Here is a 13,477-nt window from a genome sequence, read left to right as displayed (position 1 = left end):
ATACATTTTTAAATTTGTATGTTACAGTGCAGATATAGGTAATCAAGTTTATACATATATAGCATCTATGAGTTATAAATATGGAGATTGTTCAAAGAGGTAATAATTTCATTCGATAAAGATTAAATGAAAAAACGAAAGCAAACGTGTACATGTGCAAATATATGGAGGCAAAATAAATAAACATAAACATGTATATTGAATAGAAACACAATGTCATTCATGCGTTAAGAATATAACGTATTTCTCCTTATGGTGTATGCCTTCACAATATATTTTGCTAACTGTCTGACATGTTTTTGCATGAGATATGTGATTTTGCCTGTATCAGAGAGGTTTACAAATTCATCGTTGGACAAAAGTGGTCCTAAACATGTAGTTCTTGCAGCATTGTACAATTGACATTTTAGGACAAAATGGCACTCGTTTTCCACTTCTTGGGAATCACAAAATTTACAGAGTCTGGAGTTGACTAAATAACGACCTGTTTCTATTCGTAGTTGCAATATACCAGTCCTAAATTGAGCAAGTAATGAACGTTCGTTCTTCTTAAGAGCCAAGCTCAAATACTTTTCACATTTAAATTCTTGTTTAAATTCACGGTATGTTCGTAGTTTTGGCATGGATCCTACATCTGTTGACCAAATGTTATTAATGTAATGATTTCGCACAAGCATATGCACAGTCGGGATTTCAACAGGTAGCTTAGCATTGAATTTATCCAATAATCCGATATGCATCATGATGTCCTTGATTTCGCTTGACCAGTTTGTAGTACATCTGTTATAGTCCGTTTCAAATACTTGCGCGCATAGCAGGTCTCGGTCCATTAGCACGAGTCTATTCCAGAGGCGTAGCATATTACTCCATCTGCGGTAGCGGGTGGGAATCCATCCGGTGTCCCCGGTTAGGGCGGGTATTGGAGCAAATCGATGAACACCAAGAGCGTAACGTAGGGCACGGTTTTGGACGTTATCCGATGATTGAAATTGCTTGTATCCCCACACCGAACTACAGTAATCCATGACGGGCACAACACATGCGTTATACAATTTTTCATAGGGTTTAAATCCAAGGTTGTTCAGTGTGTGTACTTTACTGATGACACTTCCAAGTGCTCTGCCGGCCCCTTTTGAGAGACCTTCACAAGTGAACGAGAAGTCGCCTTTATCTTGGAAAACGATACCGAGGTATTTGTATTTGTCCACGATTTCAAGGACATTCTCACCGATGTGGAAATTAAACTGTGTTCGTTGAGTACGTCCTTTCCGGAAGTGCATGTATTTTGATTTTGACGTATTAATCATCACACGCCAACGTTTACACCAGCTGTTGAGAACATCTAGCATTGACTGCAATTTTTCCTCACTGTCGGCCATAAGCAGTATGTCATCAGCGTACATGAGCATTGATACCTGATTTTCTCCAATAGCTACGCCACAGCCCAGGTCATTTCCTTGACGAGATCGTTGGCGAAGATGGCAAAAAGTGTCGACGACAACGTGCAGCCCTGTTTCACGCCTGTTACACAGTCAAACCAGTCGGTGTGAGAGATATTTATCCGGACACAAGATGAGGAACTGGCATAAATATTATTGACAGAGTTGTAGAACTTTCCATCTATTCTAGTCAGCAATAGTTTGTGCAATAGCATGTCTCGATCAATATAATCAAAACAACGTCGCAGGTCGATATATGCCGCAAAGACGTTTTTGTTGTTTCTAACAACACTATTTAAGGTGAATACATGATCTTAACACGATCTATTTGCCCGAAATCCGTTTTGTTCATCCGCAAGAAGATTTTCAATTTCAAGGTACTTCGAGAGCCGTTTATTCAAAAATGCAGTATACATTTTGCTTACGCACGACAAAAGGCTTATCCCTCTATAGTTCATTGGTATTCGTTTATCAGATTGAGGATCCTTAAGTATTGGGTAAATAATAGCCTTTCTCCATATTGAAGGGATAATGCTGGTGTCGAACACTAATTGAAATAATTGCTGTAGCACGGCAATAACTGGTGGATTTTTCAATACGTCATACGGTAAATTGTCTATTCCGCAGGCCGAACCAGATTTACATTTCTGTATTATAAATGCTATCTCTTCTAATGAAATGTTGTTATTCAATGATGCGTTCGTTTCATATAGGGGATCATTTATATTGTTCTCAAGTAACAGTTTATGTAACTTTGCACGGTTGTAATGTTCATTGTCGAAATTATCAAATTCCTGGCAATTGTACAAGTCTTTGAAGTCCTCTTTCCACCGGTCAAACACTCTGTTTTCATCACTCGTAACAGATCCGTCGGCTTCGTACACTTCAGTAGGGATGCGCGAGTCTCTCCGTGGTCCCAGCGCTTTGATTTTGCTCCAAATCTCTTTGGGGTTATTTGCCTCAAAGGTCTCGATTTCAATGGCTTTGTCCTTTCTATAAACACGTTCTGTTCTATGGAGAGTCTTGTCAAACTTATTCCTGGCTGTAACATATTCCGAGTGCAGACGTACTCTTAATGTCCTGTCATCCCTGCACTTAAGGAATCTATTTTCACGCTCTCTGAGCTCATTCCAAAGATCTTGCAATTCGTTGTTCCAGAATGGTTTTGTGTGTTTCAGTTTGTTGATGTTCTTTTTGAACTTGACAATTTCGGAATTTTATCATTTCAACCAAAATCACATCGCAAAGAGTTGTGTATAGACTGTCAATAGATTCTTGAGTCTCCCTTGAGTTTTCTATTTGCATGATAAGAGAAAGTAAAGCAGTTCTGACCCCCTCACTGTCCATGAAGTCAGACGGGATACGCCGAAGGTTAAATCGAGCTTCGCGTGGGGTCTCTATAGCAGTATTTGTACCAGATAAAGGTGCACTATAGCCCGTGTCAATATATACACTTAATGCGCAGTGATCAGGAACGCGTGAACGCTCATTCAATAATCCCTGTAATCCTTGTTGATCAATAATGTCATGGGGGTTTATAACTTTAAAGTTTTTACAGCGCTGATAAATATCGTGTGGGACACAAATAAAATCAACAACAGCTTTCCCTTTTCTCGAAATAGACGTAAAGTTATCTAGATCACGTTGAAAACGGCCGTTTAATACACAGAACTTGGAGTCACATAGGAACACAACGAAATCATGGCCGTGCTGGTTTACAGTTTTATCAATAACCTTTCTCTCCGATATGGAGTCGCATTCATTAAGTAAATCTGATAATGAGCCTATCCTGGCGTTAAAGTCAGAACATATAACCATCTGGTCACAGTTTGCATGCGCGTATATCTGCGTTAGAAGATGCGCATCTCGTCCTCGTGTGGATCCTTCCGGTGGCAAATAACACGAGAATACAATAAAATCGGACTGCGTAGCTTTATTTGTGAAGTTAACAGCTAGAATTCCGTCGTAGGCTCGGTCAACTACGCTAACATCATAGTCATTTATAATCCGCTGTTTTACCAAAAGTCCGACACCGCCAGACGCTTTGGGTGCATTTCTATGAATTTCGGTTCTATTGAAGCCAAACCATGAATATCCCTCAACCTCTATAACATTTCTGTCAGGTAAATGAGTTTCGCAAAGGGAGATAATATCAGCATCAAATGAGTTGACTAATGCAACACGAAGATTTTCATTGTCTTTTGTCCATCCGCAACCGTTAATATGTACAATATGGACGGACGTTCCAATGGGACGGGGTGCATCCTAGTTACCATCACGTGGGGCAGTGGGCTGCTGGTCGGGACGGGCGCGGATGCGTCCGTTGGCATCAACACGGTAGTTGGCGCCCTGTGGGATATCTGCAATATCCTGTTATTGAGGTTAAGCTATAAACACATGATAAACTATGTAAAATTCCTTTCCTGCAGTTTAAGGTTGAAGGTGCCAAAAAAATTTGAAAAACACTTTCGCCATAAACACGATAATCAAAGTCGTAATTTAGAAAAAATATAACATAAAATTGTCAACTGTAATGTTTTTATATACAACACATACATTTCGAAAATCGGCCAATAAGCAACCCCATCACCCTTGAAACCGGCTAAATATCATGTTTTGTTAAACTTCACCAGGTCGGTCTTAAACTGGTTTAAACCCCCAATAAATTAACATTTTACTGACCGTTCCAAGGCGGTACCTAACAATTCTTGATAAACATACCAATTATATATATATATAGTATTTATGGACTGTGCTGTTTGTAGAGTTTTGTGCTGTTCTATGTTTCTTGTTTGTGAATATGTGTTCTATGTCTTTGGCGTTTGCCCATTGCCACTAAACCGGGTTTATGTTTAAACTTTTTGCTACTGAGCATGTTTCTGTAGCTTTTTGCATATATATTAAATTACAATTTGCGGAATGAAAAAAACAACATTTAACTTTGTTGTTCGATTATCCAAAATATATAAAGTAAAATAGTTCAATTTTAGCCATTATCGATTACACTAAACATGCAGCACTTAACGCTGGCTGTTATGTTAAGGAACATGGAACATATATTTCGATAAACAGATTTAACAAAAGCATGAACTACAAAGTCAACTTTAAATATTTTTCATGATATGGAAGAAATTGACCTTAAATGCAAATCAACTCAAATCAACTCAATATGTATTTATTGTCGGGTACTTTAACAAGTGTTCAACTTATGGTAAGAATAACTTTCCACGTTAACACCGACAGCAACTCTAAAAGGCAAAATATCTTGAAATATATAAAAAAAAAATATGAAAGTTATGCTACAATACATGACGTATTATTGGCGTTAAATGTACATTTTCGTTACCGTTTTCAAATATCATTTTACACTCCTTTTGAGTTTCTTAATACTAATACATAGCCTTAAGATTGCATACAATTTCCTTTTAAGGCATCTCTTCAGAATACATAAAATCGACAGATGTTTATGATTCGTCAATAATATATAAGTGAAATCGATAAAAAAAAGTGACGTCAGGGACGCTACCGCTTTGCAAACAGTATTGTTTGTACTATTTTTATACATATTCACGTTTAATATTTAAGTCTTGCTGTACATTGGTGTATAAAAGCATTTGATCAGTGCACAAAATTGCCATTATCGAGCTGTGGAATAACTTATATTAAACTAAACTATTTACTGCAAGCCAAACATGCATTGAACTGATCGAAGATCCGCCATAAAGTCATTACGTCGTTTCGGGAAAGTTTATACTGACATGTTCAAATTTCGAAAATTTAAACGTTGCTTAGTGTATATCACATTGCATGACAAATCTATGCGTGAGATTATAACTTAGTTTTCTAGAAAATAAAAAAACGTATTTTGCGTTGTGTCCGTAAACCAATAAATCAAAAAGAAATTGTCGAAATGTATTGATATTTATTTTTCGAAAATAATTTGTAAAATTATCACGAGCAACATATAATTTCTGTTTTTAAAAAGCATTATTGATGCAATATTTCATCAAACATAACAGGAAACAACAAATAGAAATGAGACGATCTGATACATCAAGTATATTTGATATATCCAGTTAATTATAAATTCAAAACATTTTTAGGGACAGTTGTATCGTTACATTGTCCAACACAATACTTTGACTTACACTACTACCCGTCAACATCTTTACACAAATGGTAAGATTATAGTAAATCATTTGTTGACAAAGGTCAAATGCACAGATATATATGAAAAAGTTCTTCGATACGGAAATATCTTGATTTAAGCTACAAATTGTTTTATACCTATATATAACGATATCCGGTCTTGCACATAATAATTATATTTAAATAGAATCCCTTGACGATAACGCCCGTACTAAGTTTTCAGCAATGTAGGTCGGAAAGAGCAGTTTGTATGTGCAATGAAATGTGATTTGGCTGTTCGGCAGAAAATCAAACAGAGCAGAACTTGTATCAAAGAATAAATTGTCACGAGCCATGCCAGCTTGGAGCATTACTACTTTCTGTCTTGACATAAACATTTTAAAGCTAAAAGCGAAACTGAAGCGAATTTTAGGTCGCAAAAATATGTGACACATGCAATTACAAAGGGAAAAATAATACAAAAAACACAATGTTCAGGCTGCTACCAAAATGTGTCCAGCCAGCATGAAAAGCATGGGACACATACAAAGCACCGAACTTGTACCGATATTTACAAAGCGACACCTTGTTAGTGCGTAAACACTATTGTACTATTGTAGTAAGAACTCGTAATTATTTCCCTGATTTATTATGAGCTGATTACGTTTTCTATGCATGTTCACTTGATGTGCATAAGAAGAAAGAACTAATAATCACAGTTACATGTCCATGTTAACAAATAATTCATTGATTGTTCAAATACACCATATTGAGTCCAGTATATAATATTAAAATAAAACAGTCTAATCAATGCTTGAGAGCTTCTTCAAGAACTCATTAAACATATCATCTGTAATGGAATTATATAGCCAAATTCGTAGACGCTGGGGAACAAATGATTATATAAACTTATATTAAGCATACTGCATTTAAAAATGCCAGACATTTAGAGCTTAATTAGCTTTGTCTGCAGACACCCGTCTGGATCCCTTCTTCTTTTGCGTACCGTTTCAACTAGTAATCAAGCGTAATTATTCATTGAAATTGCTGTATTATGATTGTACACTCTGTTGTGTTTTTTCTTTGCTTGTCTTGTTTCATTTGATCATTGTTTCTTCGAAAGTTTATCATATTATTTTGTTGTTTTTTTATTGTTTTTTGTTGTTGTTTTTTTTTTGGGGGGGGGGCGTGTACCTGTAGTTTATTTTACGATATCAATCGAACTTATCCGAACACGCGTTCTCTTTATCCCGAGATATTTTTAATTATTTTTCTTAGATTCAGCTTTACACTTTTTATGTCCTCGTTTGGAATGGAAAACACTAATAATAAATATTTACACTGCAAAACAGAAACAATTATACGGGATATTTTCGAGCTGGTTTGCTTCATTAAATGTGTTCATTGTAATGATTTCTTATATAAGAACGATGTTACGAAACTTAATACATAATAGTTATTGACCGTTGTGTTAAAACAGGTAACATGCGCTCACTTTTAATTAGGTTCACAAGCCAAAAGAATAGTGCGTAGTGGTTGAAATGTTATTCTATAGGCTTACTTTGTAAAAAAGCAATGATAGCAACATATTTAATACATATATCACGTATGATTAATTACTAACACATGCGTGCGTGCATCAGTGCATGCGCGCGCGCTTGTGTGTGTGTCGAATACGAAGATAACTGCGCGTCGCAGAGAATGTCTTCAATTCAAACAACATATCTATACGACTTTCGAGTGAGCATCACAAAACACTACGGAGTTTTGAATTAAGAGCTCACCTAACAAGACGTAAACCTAACTTGATGTCCTTCCTCGTGAGTTGTAAATAAAAGTGCGCCAAGCTGAGATCATATTAATATATTTCTCGTAGCAATTTTGATATAAACGACACATTTGACTTAATGTGCATGATTTGTCTGATATAAGGTTTAGGGTTAGCACGCTAGGGGTAATTTCACATAAAGCCTGTGGTGCTTGCTTCTGGCCAAGTGAGACTAAGTGCAATTATGGTTGTAAGCTTCCGAGGCATTGGATATGTTTATGTTCTCAAAGAGTTTCAGGACCTCTGGGAAATGTTGCTCGGAAGTCACTTAATGCAATTCATTGGTACTTTTCGTTTTTATGATAGAAGCTTGAGTCGATATTCGTTTACATCTAAAATACTTATACACAGTGCTCGTATTAAGTCATTGAATCATGTCTTCAACTGAAGCGTTTATAACGCATTTTGAACTGAAATACAATTCATTAAAAGTTTAAACAACGATTGACACAATAAAGATTCAATTATGAGTTTAATGTCTTAATACAATAAAACCAACCAGTCAAAACAGTATCTTCGAACAGTTTTCCGAATTCAATATCTCGGAGGTCACATCATCATCATCATACTCATCATCATCAGCAGCAGCAGCAACAACACCAACACCACCACCACCACAACAACAACAACAACAACAGAAACTTTCAATTAATCATTCAATTTGTATTAAATTAGTCACTAGCAAGTACTCATTATTATGCCGTGTTTTATGAACAAAAGCGTCTACAATAATCCACAAGTGATTGTGGATTATTTTAGACGCTTTTTTTAAGAATACAACGTATAACAGTGATAAATTACACAAACACGCCTTTGTTATTGCCATTAAGTTTTTCGTTATTATGACCGTACATTTACGATAATGGCAGATCGTAAAAATGCTATGAAACGCACCTCTGCATTCGATATTTTGTCACATGTAGGGCAAATTCTTGTCTGGGCATGCACGCCGGAAGGCGATAGTACGATGATGAAAACACGACAGTACGACAATGAAAACGCGACAATACGATGATGAAAACGCGAAAGTACGATGATGAAAGTACTTTCGAGTATCGTGTTTCAGATCAACTCATTCACAGGCGATGGCCCTAACAGCATTCCGTAAACTACCGGTCGGTAGGGCCTTAGTTGATATATGTCTGCCATTAAAACCAGTTTTAGCTGTTTTAATCACAAACTACATAATATTTGATTAAACATATACTTAGCAACGGAAACAGATATGTAAACAAATCCCCGTAGAATACACAAAACATGTTGTTGTTTTTTTTATGAAATACACTTAAATGCAAATCTTTTCGTTAGAAACAGGGGTAACAGTGTCAAATTTAATACAAATAAATAATTTAAATATATTATTAAGTTTATCTTGGTATTCCATTTTTTTCAGTTGGTGGAGCAAAAATTCAAATATTTACCTCATTTAAAACATGCATGTGAATAGATGGTATGATTTTGACAACACATGTTGTATATTTATGATAGACAGCTGTAACTAGTATCTCCTCTCTTTTTTGTTTGAATTTCGTCAGTAGTTTTATCGAAACAAGCTTATTTCCATACTTTGATAAAACCCTAATAAGAAATACGAGGATTTTAACTCCCATAATGTCATTTACTGTATATTCGTCTGAGTGTCATATTGTTCAACGTATGGTATCGGTTTTAATTAAAATTCAATCAATGCAAATTCATAAGGCGTGCTAGCGCTTCTTGGAAAATTTGCAAAATCGCGACCGAGCGCTTACACTGCATGAACGCATAAAAAAACCCCCATCTTTATGCCTTTTATTTATTCAGTTTTGGTAGAAAAAGGATTTTAGTTGTTAAAACGTTCTAATTTATCAAGAGAACTATTGATATTTCTATACCTCCAGTTTTATCTATGCGTGACGCAGGTCTTTCTTGCAATATTCAGCCTGCAGAGGTCACGAAGGGTCGACCGGTTCTTGTAAAATGAACGAAAAATTTTATCGGGCAAAAGCAAGAGCAAATGTAAATATTGCAGTTTAATAACAACAAGTTCGAATTGATTAGCCATTATATTTCCGATAAATGTTCACAAAAATCGATTTCATTATACAGCGCATCCAACGTGATATTATTAAATGAATAAGATGGCGCAGCTCTCTTAATTCACGTCTGCACGAAATACAATCTTGGCTTTCATAAAACGCCTACAAATAAAGTCAATTATTGAAAACTAGATAAATGCAATTTTATCTAAACGGCAAACGCATTTGTTCTTTCTTTTAAAAAAATACCATGTAAAATATAAGTATAAAAAGCGAAATTACAAATTTAAATAACGAACATCAAAAACTCTGAAATAGATTGTCTTTTTCATTTTTCTCGTTTTCCAGTGTCACAATTAGCTCAAGGGAAAAAGTAAATCCTTGCTAATTACTAATTTACAATAAAAAAAGGTTTGTTTTAAAATGAAGCATTTATACCACGGCCATTGGCACTGTTCTCAAAGAACGTATCATCGTGAAAAGAGAAGTTGTAGTTCCCGATATTGGCTCGACAGGGCCTAGAATAGTTAAGTGAATGGAATACACTCAGATAGCTGTGCGGTGCGGTGGCATAGAGTCTCATGCCGACAGGAGTGGAAGGATTGGCATACTATCTTGTGAAATAAATGGAAAAGGAATTGTAACGCGCGACTGCATCGATGCCACTTAAAAGGAAATTACTGTATCAATAATTAAAGAATAAATTCTGGAAGTTCCTATGAACATCTAGACTTGATTATTTCAATACCGTATTTTATATAACTCGGGGCTAACAGTGCGCTGACTCAAGAACCTAGGATGGCAATTCTACACAGTATAAGGTTTTGCTGGTAGATTTATAGTGCCGTTTCATTGTGAACCCACCATTCCAGGATATTATTTTTGAGGAAAACTGAAGATTTTTTAGGAATAAATTTTGTAAATACTTGAACTGGAGCTTTATACTAATGAATAGACACTTAAAAGAAACTAGTGGTCTTCAGAACTTATGAATTGTCAACGGTAATCCGGTACAATGATATAATTACATTATTTCGTCTTGTTTAATCGTTTAATCACCAGAGGTAATATTTCGACCGGAAAATTTTAAACAGGATCGCAAAAAGTGAATGTTTTATAGCAGGGCAATTTTTTACTTCATGTCATGATATTCACAATTCACACTGTAAAAGTTTTACTTATCTGTTATATTTACTTCTTTAATTAAGCACGTGCTGTTGGCCAAGGAAAAACAAATATATGGATGAACTAATATCAAAAGGAGAAATTCAATGCGGAATATTAATTTCTCTGAAGAATCGGATATGACGGATATATATTTGTCTCACAACCAATCACTATTTGTTAACAATACCTACACTACTTTATCAGGGACCTTAAATGGTATCTACGGATTAAATAAATCAATCGAACAAGGGACTTTTGGTGAACATGAGATTTCATCAGGAAATATAGTGACAGGAGTAGTTTTATTCTTTATTGCTGCCCTTACAGTTACCGGAAATATAATGGTATTCGCTGCTGTTATATTCAACAAGAAATTACGGTCAGTTTCAAACTTATTCATTATGTCTCTTAGCATGGCGGATTTGTTGTTAGCGACTGTGGTGATGATTCCTGCAACACTTAACGAAATATTTGGACGCTGGATACTGGCAAGCGGATTCTGTGTTGTTTGGGCGGGCTTCGATGTCATGCTCTGTAGTGCGTCGGTGTTAAACGTGTGCCTGATAAGCCTTGATCGATACATTGCTGTGATGTCACCTCTACGTTACAAGGTCATCGTGACCAACCGACGTGCATTTGCTATGATAGCTGTTGCTTGGGCAATAGCGATTTGTGCGTCTTTCATTCCCTTGGGGACAGGTATTCACAATCCTGATTTACCAACTCTGACTGACCTAACCTTTCTTACGGAAACACCTCAATGTCTTTTCATTCCAAGTTTAACATTTGTGCTAATAGCATCAACTGTGACTTTATGGCTGCCGATAATTGTTGCATTCGGTTTATATTACCGGGTATCTAAGGAAGCGAAACGTCAAGCACGTTTCGTAGGAGTCCTTATTGCACCTAGCAACATGCTCCTAGGTGCAAAAGTAGCAAACAAACATATCAGAGAACCTTTCACCAGAAAAGCTACAATAACCCTCGGAATAATTGTGGGTGCATACGTTGTGACATGGGCTCCATTTTTGATTACAAATATATTAGAAGCCTTATGTACTTGCGTTCATGCCAAACTGTTTAGTGCTTTTGTGTGGCTAGGGTATTGTAACAGCCTCATAAACCCCATCATTTACCCTTTGTTCATGCGTGACTTTCGGAACGTGTATTCAACAGCGCTGTTAAATGTATGCCCTTGCTTGACATTTCTTAAAAAACACAAACGTGACAGAGTCTTTTTTCAGAGCTCTATGGATTTTGCAAAGCGTTCGTCGGGACCCATAGAGGATACAGTATAAATTACCAGCGGATCAAATCTTTCGTGCCATTAAAGCCATACATATTTTATGTGACACACGTACATAATAGGATACTGAGCATTTGTAATGTGTCATTGACAGTTAAGATTTCGTATCAATTTGTCTAATCATTATTCCAGCCGGAAATTAAACTTGTACACGGTTTGAACAAGACTAAAGGAACCTACTTTACCCCGTATCAGAACCTCGTATATTGAAATTGCTTCCAGCGTGGGTCCTTTTATATAGATACATGTACTGTTATAGATAACAACAGGTATCAACTCGCAAGGCTTATTCAACATGGAATTAATCATTGTATATATTTTAGGAAAGAATATTTTGGGTGAACTTTTAAGGGCTGTTTTCCCATTGAATCGATGTTAGGTATTATTGTATTACAGTAGTCATTCCGGCGCACGTTAATGGTTGCTATGTTTACTTTTAATTCGAATGTGCCGTTTTTATGAAAACTTGTCTTTCAAATGTATTTTTCATACATATATTGATATGTTATGGTTACTCATGTTATCCGTTCACAGTGACTCTCTTTCGAATAAAGAAATAATACCATATATACGTGTTCATATTAATGTATAGACCTAGCTTTTAACATCGAATATTCACCAACGCCATACAAATGTTAATGTGAAAACAGTCTGCGAAACAAGTGGATAAATGCATCCGACATATTTATAACTTCAGGGCGATTGTATTATTTGTCTAAACTTGCACAACTATATTTTCACTTTCAATTAGCATTGAAACCAATAATTTGAAAAACACGTTTTTGGACATGCACACTGTAATTGTGTTATAATTATTGTAAAACTCTTTATTTGATTCAATATCTATGAGTTGGATTGCTGAATTCCCGGGGGTTTACTTGAAATTTAAATGTTACAAATTAAATGTCTGCAGGTTCAATGTGGTGCCAAACAAATCCTTCGGGAAATTTATTACGTCTGTGATTATGGATCATTTTAAGCAATTTAGGATCCATTTTAGGAACATTCAAAGCAATTAAAGACTGCATGTGCACCTCCGTGGAGAAAACACTGCCTTCTGACTTTCTTCTTCCGTGAATCTGAACTTAGTATCACGCTGTTTTTAAATTACAGCATACACACAGGACATTTAATTATAAAACATGGAAAGGTCAAACTGCGGAAGAAAAAAAATGGTACGAAACTTTTTAATTTGGTGCTTGTATCATTATCATATAAGTATCACTTATATTTGAAGTAAGATATGTGCTCTTATTTGTTATAACAAGGAAATCAGAATTGTTTTTGTGTTTTCGATACTTCTTTTATTTGAAGAAAATGTTATCAAACAATCACACGACATTGATTACAGTGTCGTCTGCGGAACTCTGGTTTGTATATGGTATTCCCCATCGATCTTTGTATACATTGTTCATTTAAAAGGATAGAGTTTTTTTTATTTTACACCGATTGTGCTATTATTTCGAAGTGAATATATCTTAATATTATACAAAAAAGGTAAATCTTGACTGATATTACGTTGCGTGCTGAAACCAGGGAACCTGTCGAACGGCATGCCCAGCAACTAAGCCAGAAAAGTGTGTTTCAATGA

At 35.7% G+C, this 13,477-nt stretch overlaps 1 protein-coding gene across 1 annotated transcript; it reads left to right on the top strand.

Annotated features, from left to right (window-relative positions):
- Positions 1-9,924: 9,924 nt before the first annotated feature.
- Positions 9,925-12,030, top strand: LOC128214666 (5-hydroxytryptamine receptor 6-like). The gene has a single exon (XM_052921254.1). It carries the CDS (start codon positions 10,685-10,687, stop codon positions 11,876-11,878), a length of 1,194 nt encoding a protein of 397 aa, XP_052777214.1. The 5' UTR covers positions 9,925-10,684; the 3' UTR covers positions 11,879-12,030.
- The last annotated feature ends 1,447 nt before the right edge of the window (positions 12,031-13,477 follow it).

Source organism: Mya arenaria, chromosome 13, assembly GCF_026914265.1.
Source record: "Mya arenaria isolate MELC-2E11 chromosome 13, ASM2691426v1".
NCBI lineage: Eukaryota > Metazoa > Mollusca > Bivalvia > Myida > Myidae > Mya > Mya arenaria.
Note: the sequence above shows the minus strand (reverse complement) of the source record. Positions and strands in the feature narration are given on the sequence as shown.

Coding starts and splice junctions, on each gene's coding strand:
- LOC128214666 (XM_052921254.1), top strand. CDS start 10,685: ATGCGGAATATTAATTTCTCTGAAGAATCGGATATGACGGATATATAT.